Source organism: Mustelus asterias, chromosome 7 (genome assembly GCF_964213995.1).
Source record: "Mustelus asterias chromosome 7, sMusAst1.hap1.1, whole genome shotgun sequence".
In the NCBI taxonomy this organism is placed as follows: Eukaryota; Metazoa; Chordata; class Chondrichthyes; order Carcharhiniformes; family Triakidae; genus Mustelus; species Mustelus asterias.
The window spans coordinates 3,544,210-3,559,195 of record NC_135807.1 but is presented as its reverse complement, the minus strand read 5'-3'; the positions used below and the strand labels follow the sequence as shown (position 1 = coordinate 3,559,195).

The 14,986-nt window shown below is 43.0% G+C and overlaps 1 protein-coding gene across 1 annotated transcript in view; it reads right to left on the bottom strand.

The window, feature by feature from the left end:
• The window catches only part of ttc39c (tetratricopeptide repeat domain 39C), a 94,727-nt gene that overhangs the window by 45,338 nt on the left and 34,403 nt on the right, over window positions 1-14,986 (bottom strand). Inside the window, exons 2-3 of the mRNA XM_078215619.1 lie at window positions 11,441-11,489; window positions 5,019-5,147 (exon numbers count right to left, since the gene is read on the bottom strand). Of these exons, the coding sequence (XP_078071745.1) occupies window positions 5,019-5,147; window positions 11,441-11,489 (178 nt within the window). The remainder of the gene's footprint in view (window positions 1-5,018; window positions 5,148-11,440; window positions 11,490-14,986) is intronic.

Below are 14,986 nucleotides of genomic sequence, written 5' to 3'. Positions count from 1 at the left end.
GGAAGTGCCCAATCCACCAGTATAGGTCCACAGATCCTTAAAAGTGGCAGCACAGGTGGAAAAGGTGGTGAAGAAAGCATGTGGCAGGCTTGCCTTCATCAGACAGGACATCGAGTATAAAAGTTGGCAAATTATGTTAGAGTTGTATAAAATGTTGGTTCGGCCACATTTGGAATACTGTGTCCAATTCTGGTCACCACACTACCAGAAGGATGTGGAGGCTTTGGAGAGAGTGCAGAAAAGAACTTCTACAATTTTCACCCTTACCTTCCTCAGTAACCCAAGTTGCACCCCATCTGGACTGGGTGCCTCTTCTACCTTAACCATTGCCAACTTTTTAAAATCATGTCCCCCCTTAGGTGTTTTTATTGCATTCCAGTTCTCTACCACCTCTTCTTTAGAAACATTGTCACAGTAAAGCAGGAGGATGTCATTTAGCACCTCAGCCTTTTAGTACCAGGGCCCCATTTTTAGTCCCAAATTGGCCCTCTCCCCTTTTTGACCACCTACCACAAAGAACAGTGCAGCACAGGAACAGGCCCTTTGGCCCTCCAAGCCTGCGCCGATCACATTTACCTGTCTAAAACAACCACTTATATCCCTCTATTCCCTGTTTGTTCATATGCCTACCAAGATAAGTCTTAAATCTGGCTAACGTAACTGCCTCAACCACCTCACTTGCAGTGCATTCGAGGCCCCCATCACCCTGTGTAAAAGAAAACTTCCCCCGCACATCTCCACTGAACCTTTCCCCCCTTACCTTGAACTTGTGCCCCCTTGTAATTGTCATTTCTTCCCTGGGAAAAAGCTTCCAACTGTTCACCCTATCCATACCTCTCATAATTTTATAAACTTCTATCAGGTCGTCCCCTCAGCCTCTGTCTTTCCAGGGAGAATAATCCCAGTTTATTCACTCTCTCCTCATAGCTAATACCCTCCATACCAGGCAATATCCTGGCAAACCTTTTCTGCACTCTCTCCAAAGCCTCCACATCCTTCTGGTAGTGTGGTGACCAGAATTGGACACAGTATTCCAAATGTGGCCGAACCAACATTTTATACAACTCTAACATAATTTGCCAACTTTTATACTCGATGTCCTGTCTGATGAAGGCAAGCCTGCCACATGCTTTCTTCACCACCTTTTCCACCTGTGCTGCCACTTTTAAGGATTTGTGGACCTGTACTCCCAAATCGCTCTGTGTGTCTGTGCTTCTGATGGTTCTGCCATTTATTTTATAGCTCCCATCTGAATTGGATCTACCAAAGTGCTTCACGTCGCATTTGTGCAGATTAAATTCCATCTGCCATTTCTCCGCCCAATTTTCCAGTCTATATCCTGCTGTATTCTCTGACAATCTTCATCACTCTGCAACTCTGCCGATCTTCGTATCATCCACAAACTTGCTAATCAGACCAGCTACGTTTTCTTCCAAGTCATTTACATACATTACAAACAGCAGAGGTCCCAGGACTGATCCCTGCAGAACACCACTAGTTACAGACCTCCATTCAGAAAAACACCCTTCCATCACTACCCTCTGTCTTCTATGGCCAAGCCAGTTCTGAATCCATCTAGCTAGTTTACCCCTGATCCCGTGAGATTTAATCTTTTGTATCAGCCTGCCAATGGGATCTTGTCAAATGCCTTACTAAAGTTCATGTAGACAACATCCACAGCCCTTCCCTCGTCAATCATTTTTGTCACCTCCTCAAAAAACTCAACTAAATTAGTGAGACATGACCTCCTTTGTACAAAACCATGCTGTCTGTCACTAACAAGACCATTCAGTTCCAAATTTGTATAGATCCTATTCCTAAGAATCTTCTCCAACATTTCACTATCACTGACTGGTCTATAATTATGATGTGGAGATGCTGGCGTTGGACTGGGGTAAACACAGTAAGAAGTTTAACAACACCAGGTTAAAGTCCAACAGGTTTATTTGGTAGCAAATGCCACTAGCTTTTGGAGCAGGCTGTCCCTTCATCAGGTGGAGTGGAGAAATGGTCTATAATTATCCAAGTTATCCTTGCTACCCTTCTTAAATAACGGGACAACATTGTCTATCCTCCAATTCTCTGGGAGCTCACCTGTGACCAATGAGGAAACAAAGATTAGAGGCCCAGCAATCTCATCTCTCGTCTCCCTCAGGAATCTGGGACAGATGCCATCTGGCCCTGGGGATTTGTCTACCTTAATGCATTTTAATTCACCTCACACTTCCTCCCTCAATGATGACTTGTTCTAAAGAGTTTATACACCTTTTCAACATACCCTGTTGAAATTGAGGCCCAAAAGTAGACACGAGGTACTTTCACAATTATAATACATTTCAATGGTGCAATGATAGCAGATGGTTAATTTCAATATGCATGAATAAGGAGGAACATTGACAATGTGTCACTTGTTCTTTCACACAAAATAAACTCAATTTTTATCGCACAGGGTGGTCACCAGGCTGTGAAATACACAGTGACTGAAGCAGACAACAACTTTAAAAATTCAGAAAAGGTTAAAGATGTGGTTAAAGGAGATAAAAAGGGATTGAGGGACAGAGCAGATAAACTGAACTAGATACTACTTGTGTTGAGGATAAACACCAGCAAAGGCTGACTGGGACAAACCAGAAGACATAGGAGCAGAATTAGGCCACTCGACCCATCGCGTCTGCTCCGCCTTTCAATCATGGCTAATATTTTTCCCATCCCCATTCTCCTGCCTTTTCCCCATAACCCCTGATCCCCTTATTAATCAAGAACCTATCTATCTCTGTCTTAAAGACACTCAATGACCCGGCCTCCACAGCCTTCTGCAGCAAAGAGTTCCACAGATTCATCACTCTCTGGCTGATGAAATTCTTCACCTCTGTTTTAAAGGTTCGTCCCTTCAGCCTGAGGTTGTGCCCTCTGGTTCTAGTTTTTCCTACAGGTGGAAACATCCTCTCCACGTCCACTCTAGCCAAGCCTCGCAGTATCCTGTAAGTTTCAATAAGATTCCCCCTCATCCTTCTAAACTCCAATGAGTACAGACCCAGAGTCCTCAACCGTTCCTCATACAACAAGCTCTTCATTCCAGGGATCATTCTTGTGTACCTCCTCTGGACCCTTTCTAAGGCCAGCACATTCTTCCTTAGATATGGGGCCCAAAACTGCTCACAATACTCCAAATGGGGTCTGACCAAAGCCTTATAAAGCCTCAGAAGTACATCCCTGCTCTTGTATTCTAGCCCTCTCAACATGAATGCTAACACTGCATTTGCCTTCCTAACTGCCGACTGAACCTGCACGTTAACCTTAAGAGAATCTTGAACAATGACTCCCAAGTCCCCTTGTGTTTCTGATTTCCTAAGCATTTTCCCATTTAGAAAACAGTCTATGCCTCCATTCCTCCTTCCAAAGTGTATAACCTCACACTTTTCCACATTGTATTCCATCTGCCACTTCTTTGCCCACTCTCCTAACCTGTCCACATCCTTCTGCAGCCCCCCTGTTTCTTTGTATCATCTGCAAACAACCTGTTTCGAAGTTGTGAAGTCTACGTAATTCGATGCATATGGTTGGAATGAAGGCCCATCTGCCTGATCTGGTAATAAGAATCAGAAATGTCAAGTTTGTTTTGTATGAAAAGGCAGGTGACACATTGTCAGCATTAGTCCTTCCAGTAACAATGATGTCTCTACTCAAACATAGAAAAAATCCATCTGCTGCCATTGTGTCTGAAAATCCGTTTTATTTGTATAAATATCCTTACATTTATAATTAGGGTAGGATTCATATAACACAAGCTAGTAAGGCCTATTTAACATAAATTGGTGTATTTTCTTCATATTTTGCCGGTGCATACCACTGTATAATTGGGAACAGTTATCAGAGATTCTTGACACACAAGACACGGCCTTGTTCAGAGAAAGCATATGCTCATTTACAAAACAGAACTCTGCAGATTCTAGAAACCAGCAGCTCAAAAAGCATCTGTAGGAAGAGAGCGTTTTGGTTGATGATAGATTATAAATGAAAGGGATGAGGATGGCTTAAAGAAAGGGGAATGGCTGTGATGGGGTAGAAGGCAGGAGAGGTTGAATGACTAAAGAGTCAGCGATGCAAGGCCAATAGGCGTGGTAATGGGACAACAGGATAGGGCTTTGGCTAGTGGAGTGCCGCAAGAACCGATACTAAGGCGTCAGCTATTTACAAATCTATATTAATGACTTGGATGAAGAGACGAGTAATTTATCTATTTGCTGACAACACAAAGTTAGGTGGGAATGCCAGCTTCGTGGAGGACACAAAAAGGCAAATGGACCAGGGCAAAGATGGGAAATTATTATGGAAGTACAAGTAGGCGGTTTTGTTAATGGAGAGGATGTGGGATTGAAACTTCAGCTCAGGGTCAAACGGGTCTTCTCAATAATTAACTGGAAGAAATTTCTGCTTGTCTGGGCCCTGATATTGGAGAATTTGTCTTGTTATAAGGCAGAGAGGTGATCAAGAAAGGTTATCAGCATATATGTCAAACCTGCTGTTGTGTTTTGGATGATGTCGCCACAAAGTGAATCAATGCAACATAGGAGGGGGACAAGTAATAAATGCTTGGAGACATCAGAGGCAAGTGGTGAGCTGAGAAGCCAATGCAGGAGATTCTCTTGTTATGACTGGACAAGAGTGAAACAAAGGTTAGTTTAATGGGAATAGTGTTGAGAAAGCAGAGTCGTGTGGACAAGATGAGCTCAAAGAGGGCATAAAAAAAGGAATATTATGGAATGTGTTGAAGAGTGAACTCAGGAAATTAGTATCTCTACTTGCAGCCTAGGTAAAGAGCTAAGTTGCACAGTATGCTCTGTGGTACTTTTTCAGAAGTTTATTCTGAATAGAGTCAAATGTTTTCTTTCTAACTGTATAATTTAAGTATACATGCTTGCACATTGTAAGAAGATATTCACCCTATTATTTATTGTTAATCGGTATATATTGAATACTACATTGAATATTACTCCCAATGTGGACAGTGTACTCACATTCTTTTTAATTTTATTTCTGATTGTTTCAATAACACCTGCTTCACTACTTTCACACAGCTTCTCGGTGTTTTTTAAATCGTCACAAGCCAACTGCATTTTTTCATCTTCAAAGGTCATCATGGCATTCTGGAAAATGAAGTCTGAATTAACAATATCCATTTTGTCATGGTTAGTGATAAGTACAGCGGAAATAATCACGATCAACCATCAAATAAACTCACATTTGTAACTAGCATGTTCAATAAAAATACTTTTAATTAACATTACATTACCCACCATCTGGAAGTATCACTTAAGTAATTCAATGCTGTAAAAATCTAAACTAATGACTTACACAAGTTGCAAAAGATATCCAAACCCCATTCATCCTCATTCTGTACTAGTACAACAATACTTTCAGAGAAAGTGCCTTTACTTTCTATATATTGAAATCTCAAACCAAAAGGATCAGACCAATAAATGTGCAAAGGCATGGCAGAATTACTCTCCCCTTCAATTTGGAGAACTTTGGCGGTGAAGTGAGTGACTGTCCCTGACGTCAAGGCCACATCGTGTGGCATCAAAGAGCCTGAACAAAACCGGAATCAAGGGAATTGGGAGGAAATATCTCACTGGTTGGAGTCATACCTGGTACAAAGGAAGATGGTTGTGATTGTTGGAAGTCAATCATCTCAGCTCCAGGACATCATTGCAGGAGTTCCTCAGAGTAGTGTCCTAGGCCCAACCATCTTCAGCTCCTTCATCAATCACCTTCCTTCCATCACAAGGTTAGAAGTGGAGATGTTTACTGATGGTTGCACAATATTCAACACCATTTGTGAAGACTCAGATGAAAGCAGTCCATGTCATAGAGGTCTACAGCACAGAAAAGGGCCCTTTGGCCCATCGCATCTGCACTGGTCAAAGACAAATCACCCAGCTATTCGAATCCCATTTTCCATGTCCAAATGCAATAAGACCTGGACAATATCCAGACTTGGATTGACAAGCAGCAAGTAACATTCACATCACAAAAGTGCCAGGCAATGACCATCTTCAACAGAAGAGTCTAACCATCTCCCTATGACATTCAGTGGCATTACTATCAATATCCTGGGGGCTACCATTAGCCAGAATCTCAACTGGACCAATCACATAAATACTGTGGCTATAAGTGCAGGTCAGAGGTTAGGAATCCTGTGACGAGTAACTTACCTCCCAACTCCTCAAAGCCTGTCCACCATCTACAAAGCACAAGTCAGGAGTGTGATGAAATATGCTCCTCTTTCCTGGATAAGTGCATCTCCAACAACACTCAAGAAGCTTGACACCATCCAAGATAAAGCAGCCCCGTTTGAGTGACACTCCATCCACAAACATTCCCATCCCCCAACGCCAACGTACAATGGCAGCAGTGTGTACCACCTACAAGATGCACTGCAACAACTCACCAAGACTCCTTAGACAGCACTTTCCAAACCCACAACCATTACCAGCCAGAGGACAAGGGCAGCAGATGCATGGGAACACTACCACCTGGACACACCCATCCAAGCCATTCGCTCTCCTGACTTGGAAATATATCACCATTCCTTCAGTGTCTGCGGTAAAAGTCATGAAACTCCCTTTCTAACAGCACAATGGGTGTACCTACATCACATAGATGGCAGTGGTTCAAACATGATGAGGCAGAGTACAGGAATGAGATAGCGAATCTGGTGAACTGATGCGATAACAATAATCCTTCCCTCAATACTAGTAAAATGAAGGCGATACTCATCGACTTCAGGAAGCATAATGGAGAACATGCCCCTGTCTACATCAATGAGGATGAAGTGGAAATGGTCGAGAGCTTCAGCTTTCTAGGTATCTAGATCATCAACAACAACCTGTCCTGGTCCCTCCATGCCGATGCTGTAGTTAAGAAAGACATCAACGCCTCTACTTTCTTGGGAGACTAAGGAAATTTGGCACGTCAGCTACGACTCTCACCAACTTTTACAGATGCACCATAGAAAGCATTCTTTCTGGTCGCATCACAGCTTGGTATGGCTCCTGCTCTGCCCAAGACCACAAGAAACTACAAAGGGTCATGAACGAAGCCCAGTCCCATCATGCAAACCAACCTCCCATCCATTGACTCTGTCTACACTTTCCGCTGCCTCCGAAAAGCAGCCAGCATAATTAAGGTCCCCATGCACCCCGGATATTCTCTCTTCCACCTTCTTCCGTCAGGAAAAAGATACAAAAGTCTGAGGACACATACCAACCGACTCAAGAACAGCTTCTTCCCTGCTGCTGTCAGACTTTTGAATGGACCTACTTTGCATTAAGTTGATCTTTCTCTACACCCCAGCTATGACTGTAACACTACATTCTGCACTCTCTCGTTTCCTTCTCTATGAACGGTATGCTTTGTCTATATAGTGCGCAAGAAACAATACTTTTCACTGTATGTTAATACATGTGACAATAATAAATCAAATCAAAGAAAGCAGTGTATCAACAGCTTCAAGGGCAATAAATGTTGATCTCGCCAGTGAAGCCCACATCCTTTGAATGAATAGAAAAGCAGGTTTACTTATTTAAAAGGATGCCTTATTTTCAAGGTATAAAATGAAGAAAGTCCCAAGACAATATAAATATTCAAATCTGGTGACTCGGCAAGGAATAGACTGATGAGAATTAATGGGATGGCTTGCATGGTAATCTTTTTAGAAAACTTTTACAATTAGGCAATCTGGCCGATTTCAGAGTTGAACCTGGAGAGTTTCCTTGTCATTGTCACATTTATGCCAGAATCCTTTTATGGAAAGCAGCCAACTTCCAATCCAAAACTAAAAATTCTGAGCTTTTAGTTGGAACAGCAACAGAATGCCAGATTGACAGTTTTGCAGGGAGTCAGAGAGAATAAGTCTTGAAGGTGAGAGCCAATTATTACTGGCCTCCCAAATGCCAAAATCAAATGTAGCAATCCAGCTGACCCAAGCAAGGAAGACAAAATGTAACCTTCCAATCTGCAGGTTTTACAGAGTCACAGAATGGTTACAGCACAGAAGGTAGCCATTCGGCCCATTGTCGTTGTGCTGCCTATCCAAAGGAGCCACTTGTTAAGAAACCCAAGGATAGATTTAAGGGATTTATGGTTGAATGGGTAAAACGTTAGAAGGTATAGTTTTAGGTAGGTTTAATTTTATACTTCTTTGCCTGGAGGGGAGCTGTGGATAAAATACATGTTGAAAAAATGTTTGCGTATTTAGGGGTTAACTTCAGTTCCTGGTGAAATCAAAAACGATTTGCCACAGCAGCAAGTTTCGAAATCAGACAGAAAGCGTGCGGCCGGAGCACTTTGTGTTCATAAGTGCAGCAGGTGTGTTTTGAGGGCTGAGGGAGAGCTGGGGGAAAGGTTTCTCTCTCTCCCTTATTTCTGCTCTAGGTTGTAAAAGGCTGTAGCAATAGAATAAACACAAGTCAACTCAACAAACCCAGATAAAGATGAGAGAAAATAGACTTCAGAATGCTGAAGCTAAATGACTCGAAACATTGGCTCTGTTCTCTCTCCACAGATGCTGTCAGACCTGCTGAGATATTCCAGCATTTTCTGTTTGTCATCAAATCTCAATCCATTTATACCATTTTTCTTTTAGATCATTTTTTATGCCATTAATCCCACAGAGTTTGATTCCCGGCTCGAGTCACTGTCTGTGTGGAATTTGTACATTCTCCCCATGTCTGTGTGGGTTTCCTCCGGGTGCTCCGGTTTCCTCCCACATTCCAAGGATGTGTGGGTTAGGTGCATTGGCTAAATTGCCCCCGGATGCGTATATTAGATGGCTTAGCAGGGTAAATATGTGGGGTTAGGGGGATAGGGTCTAGATGGGATTGTTGTCGGTGCAGACTCGATGGGCTGAATGGCCTCCTTCTGCACTGTAGGTTTAAAGTTCATAAAGTGTATTTGTCACAAGTAGGCTTATATTAACACTGCAATGAAGTTACTGTGAAAATCCCCTAGTCACCACACTCTGGCGCTCATTCGGGTACACAGAGGGAGAATTTAGCATGGCCAATGCACCTAACCAGCACGTCTTTCGGACTGTGGGAGGAAACCGGAGCACCCAGAGGAAACCCACGCAGACTCCGCACAGTGACCCAAGCTGGGAATCAAACCCGGGTCCCTGGCGCTGTGAGGCAGCAGTACTAACCACCGTGCCACCCTATGGCAGGTGTTCTATGACGTATTTCTACAAAAAGTGACTATTTAAATTGGGTGGGCAATGGGGAAAGAGCAGAGGAATGGGATTAATTTGATAGCTCTTTCAAAGAGCTAGCACAGGTCGGATTGTCTGAATGAAAATTAAGCTGGCCAAGTCTACAACACAAGACAGTGCTTTCCCACTATTCCTTCACCTCAGGGGCGAGTATTATTCCAAGCAAGATGATTTTAAATTTTAGTGGCTGGTGATAGGTAGCTAGGCTCCCATCTCACAGGTTCTGCAATACGGAAATGTTTCTATATTCATTACATTTAAAGTAAATCTCAATGGCTGTTGAAGCAATTGCACAAGATAAAATATAACCTTTCTCCCCATCATAAAATGGGTGGGGTTTAAAAAAAAATCACTCAAATTTCTTGTCTTAGTTCAATAGCCTTTCCTTTACTCACCCCACCTCCCTCCCTCCCACACCAGATCATCGGTCTCTTGTCCCAAAGGTTGCTACATCTTGTTGTAATCTCTCACAGCTACACTTTAATATCTAACACACTTCTCCCTCTCTTTAGATCTGGTGACGAGCCAAACAAACTTGAAACGTTAACTCGGTTTCACTCTCCCTGCAGATGCTGCCAGACCTGTTGAGTTTTTCCGATGTTCTCCGCTCGTTTCAGATTCCAGCATCCGCAGTATTTTGCTTATTTTATGAAATATTGAGGCCTTGCTGTCTCAATTTCCTTTAATGTACGATCAAGTGTTTTGGCCAAATAATACCATAAAATAATCACTCCCTACAGACATAAGAACAATGTGCAATGACAGCTAAATCTGGGCATTCCTTCAAAGAGAAAATGCATCATTAAAAAATACACAGTCCTTGTGGGAAATGATGGTTTCATTGAGTCAGCAAGGTTATAAGATCAATGCGTTTAATCTTTTTACATAAACTAAACTTACAAATGGGATTGCAAAGCCCAGTGTACAAAGATGATCAACTTATCAAAGTTTATTGGATGAAACAGCTACATGGTGGCATTTTGACAAGTGTCTCTCTCTCTCTCTACCCAACTTCTGGTCAAACTCATTTGCATATCATCAAATGTAAAATCTGCCATGGACCCGCACAACCCAGCAGAGTTTAAAAACACCTTTTTTTAGTTTAAAAAATTGTTTAAAAAATCCCCAATATATTTAAGTTGCTATAGCTAAAAATACAGCTAAATAGATTTATCACAGCAATAGTCCTTTAAAATCAGTTGTAATCCACCACCGTGAGTGACTCAATTTTCAAGTTCTGGAAAGTACTTCAATTCAGGTTGGAGACGGGGCTTGTGTTTAAAGTTCCACAATCTTTTTCTTATTTGTTTGTGGGACATGGGCGTCGCTGGCTGGCCAGCATTTATTGCCCATCCCTAGTTTTCCAAGGGTAATTGAGAGTCGACCACATTGCTGTGGTTCTGGAGTCACATGGAGACCAGACCGGGTAAGGACGGCAGATTTCCTTCCCTAAAGGATATTAGTGAACCAGATGGGTTTTTCCGACAATTGACAATGGTTTCATCGTCATCAGTAGATTCTTAATTCCAGATATTTTTTATTGAATTCAAATTCCACCATCTGCCGTGGTGTGATTCCAACCCGGGTCCCCAGAACATGAGCTGGGTTTCCGGATTAATAGTCTAGTGATAATACCACTAGGCCATCACCTCCCCATGTTACACTGAGATCAGGGGAAGTTGTGGCCTCATTACTGGGAGCTTTGTCCAGAACGACTTTTATCACACCATAATGAATCAAAGGCAGTACGTGACTTGAGAATCATAGAGTCCCTAGTTGGGCCTGCACCGACAACAATCCCACCCTGACCCTATCCAGTTTATAAAATCCTCATCTTTCCCTAACAAAATCTAAAGGATTACGGTACGACTCTACCCCAGTGAAAAAGCAGGGTAATATTGTTCACTTTTCTGTGTAACTCCTGCTTAGACCGAGTTGGTCAAGATTTAGTCAAACACAAATCAACGTGTTGGCTACAACCATATCTGGTGTCATATTCAAATTCTCAGTGATCCCTATGCTATGCAATACTTGATGCAGAAAAATGTGCATTTGCAACTATGTAATTAATGAGTTCTCAGCAAAAGATGGTCTATTAATTAACTATCAATTCTTATTTGTGATCATAATTGACAAAATACATACATACACATTACTTGTATAGTTACTCACCAAGAAACTAACAAAACTTGCTCCGAAGCTCATCAGAGGACTGTTGTTCCTACAAAGGATACATGAAAATTATATACAATTAAAAACTACCATCACACTTCTATATTCCACCCATACTTTATACTACATCAAATGGAACACAAAACATATCTAGTTGTCCTTTTACCAAATTTGAATGATTAGTATTAGAACAATGCCACTTATTAACACTACTATGAAAGCCTAAAATCATTGCTATATATTTAACCAACTAATTTCCACAATCAAAGGTTGAACAATGTATGGACCGCCATGGAATTACTCATTTAATTCTAAGTGTCAGTTTTGCATAACACATGTAATAACCTCAGTTTCCAATTAACAATTGCATCCTAATGAGGTCATTTAGTTCACATTTCTGCCATTACTGGGGGAGGGGGTGGTAACAGTCACTTGACTAGCAATCCAGAGGCAAAACCCAAGACACTAGGGGCACAGATTCAAATCTCACCATGGCAGCTGGTGGAATTTAAAATCAATTAATAAATCTGGTCTCATTAATGGTGACCATGATGCCATGGTTGATTGTCATTAACACCCATCTGGTTCAATAACGTCCTTTGAGGACGAAATCTGCTGTCCTGATTTTGTCTGGCCTACATGTGACTCTAAACCCACAGCAATGTGGTTGATTCTTAACTGCCTTCTGAAATGGGCCTAGCAAGCCCCTCAACTGTATCAAACCGCTACAAGTTCTCAACTTAATGAAACTGACTACTCAGCATCAAATTAGACGCCGGAAACAATGGCAAACCCAGTCCTGTCAACTTAGTAAAGTCCTCCTTACTAACAGCTGAGGGCTTATGCCAAAATTGGGAGAACTGTCCCACAGACTGATCAAGGAACATAAGAACATAAGAACATAAGAAATAGGAGCAGGAGTAGGCCATCTAGCCCCTCGAGCCTGCCCCGCCATTCAATAAGATCATGGCTGATCTGACGTGGATCAGTACCACTTACCCGCCTGATCCCCATAACCCTTAATTCCCTTACCGATCAGGAATCTATCCATCCGCGCTTTAAACATATTCAGTGAGGTAGCCTCCACCACCTCAGTGGGCAGGGAATTCCAGAGATTCACCACCCTCTGGGAGAAGAAGTTCCTCCTCAACTCTGTCTTAAACCGACCCCCCTTTATTTTGAGGCTGTGTCCTCTAGTTTTAACTTCCTTACTAAGTGGAAAGAATCTCTCCGCCTCCACCCTATCCAGCCCCCGCATTATCTTATAATCTGACATGGTCATGCTCTCATCATATCTTGCAGACAATGTCTCAGACACTACTATCACTAACCCTGAGGTGGTGGCAAAGTGGTACACAATACAGTGGAAGTTGCCCAGATAGTCCTCAGCATCAGCTCCAGACCCCACAAAGTCGCATGGCATCAGGTCAAACATGGGCAAGGAAACATCTTGATGGATACCACCTACTACCCACCCCGCAGCAAATGAATCAGAACTCTTCCATGTTGAGCACCACTTGGAAGAAGCAAGGTAGAAAGGGCACAGAATGTAATCTGAGTGGGGGACTTCAACGTCCATCACTAAGGGATGCACAGTGGTTAGCACTGCTGCCTCACAGCACCATGGACTTGAGTTCAATTCCTGCCTTGGGTGGCTGTGTGAAGTTTTCACGTTCCCCCGTGTCTGCGTGTGTTTCCTTTGGGTGCTCCGGTTTCCTCCCACAGTCCAAAGATGTGCAGGTTAGGTTGATTGGCCATACTAAATTGACCCTTAGTGTCAGGGGAATTGGCAGGGTAAATACGTGGGATTATGGGCGGCATGGCAGCACAGTGGTTAGCACTGCTGCTTCACAGCTCCAGGGACCTGGGTTCGATTCCCAGCTCGGGTCACTGGCTGTGTGGAGTTTGCACATTCTCCTCATGTCTGCGTGGGTTTCCTCCGGGTGCTCCGGTTTCCTCCCACAGTCCGAAGATGTGCAGGTTAGGTTGATTGGCCATGATAAAATTGCCCCTTAGTTTGCTGAGATGCGTAGGTTAGAGGGATTAGTGGATAAAATGGGGTAGGGCCTGGGTGGGATTGTGGTTGGTGCAGACTCGATGGGCCAAATGGCCTCTTTCTGTACTGTAGGGTTCTATGATTTCTATGATTACAGGAATAGGTGGGATTATTGTCGGTGCAGACTCAATGGGCCAAATGGTCTCTTTCTGCACTGTAGGGATTCTATGATTCTACGAAGAATGACTCGTTAGCACTACTATCGAATGTGCTGGCTGAGTCTCCAAGGACATAGCTGCCAGACTGGGTCTGTGACAAGTGGTGAGCTAGAAGACCATCACCTGCAAGTTCCCCTCTAAGTCATTTTATAGATACGTTAGGAACAAGAGGGTTGTTAGGGAAAGAATCGGACCTCTCAGGGACAGAGGAGGGGAATTATGCTTAGAACCAAAGGAAGTAGGTGAGATCCTAAACGAATACTTTGCATCAGTATTCACAAAGGAGAGGGATATGTTGACTGGTAGTGTCTCAGACAGATGTGTTGACCCGTTAGAAAAAATCTCAATTACAAGGGAGGAAGCGTGAGGTTTTTTAGGAAACATTAAGACAGACAAATCCCCAGGGCCTGATGGCATCTATCCTAGACTCCTCAGGGAGGCGAGAGATGCAATTGCTGGGCCTCAAACAGAAATCTTTGTCTCTTCACTGGACACAGGTGAGGTCCCAGAGGATTGGAAGATAGCAAATGTGGTCCTGTTATTTAAGAAGGGTAGCAAGGATAACCCGGGTAATTATAGGCCGGTGAGCTTGACGTCCGTGGTAGGGAAGTTGTTGGAGAAGGTTCTTAGAGATAGGATATGTGCGCATTTAGAACTGAATAATCTCATTAGCGATAGACAACATGGTTTTGTACGAGGGAGGTCATGCCTCACAAATTTGGTTGAGTTTTTTGAGGAGGTGACAAAAACGATTGACGAGGGAAGGGCCATGGATGTCGTCTATATGGATTTTAGTAAAGCGTTTGACAAGGTCCCTCATGGCAGGCTGGTGCAAAAGGTTAAATATCACGGGATAAAAGGTGAGCTAGCTAGATGGGTGGAGAACTGGCTTAGCCATAGAAGACAGAGGGTAACAGTGGAGGGGTCTTTTTCCGGTTGGAGGTCTGTGACTAGTGGTGTTCCGCAGGGCTCTGTATTGGGACCTCTGCTGTTTGTGATATATATAAATGATTTGGAGGAAGATGTAACTGGTGTGATCAGTAAGTTTGCGGACAACACTAAGATTGCAGGAGTTGCGGAGAGTGATGAATGAATACTTTTCTTCAGTGTTCACCAAGGAGAGGGGCCATGTTTTTGAGGAAGAGAAGGTGTTACAGGCTAATAGGCTGGAGGAAATAGATGTTTGGAGGGAGGATGTCCTGGCAGTTTTGAATAAACTGAAGGTCGATAAGTCCCCTGGGCCTGATGAAATATATCCTAGGATTCTTTGGGAGGCAAGGGATGAGATTGCAGAGCCTTTGGCTTTGATCTTTGGGTCCTCGCTGTCCACGG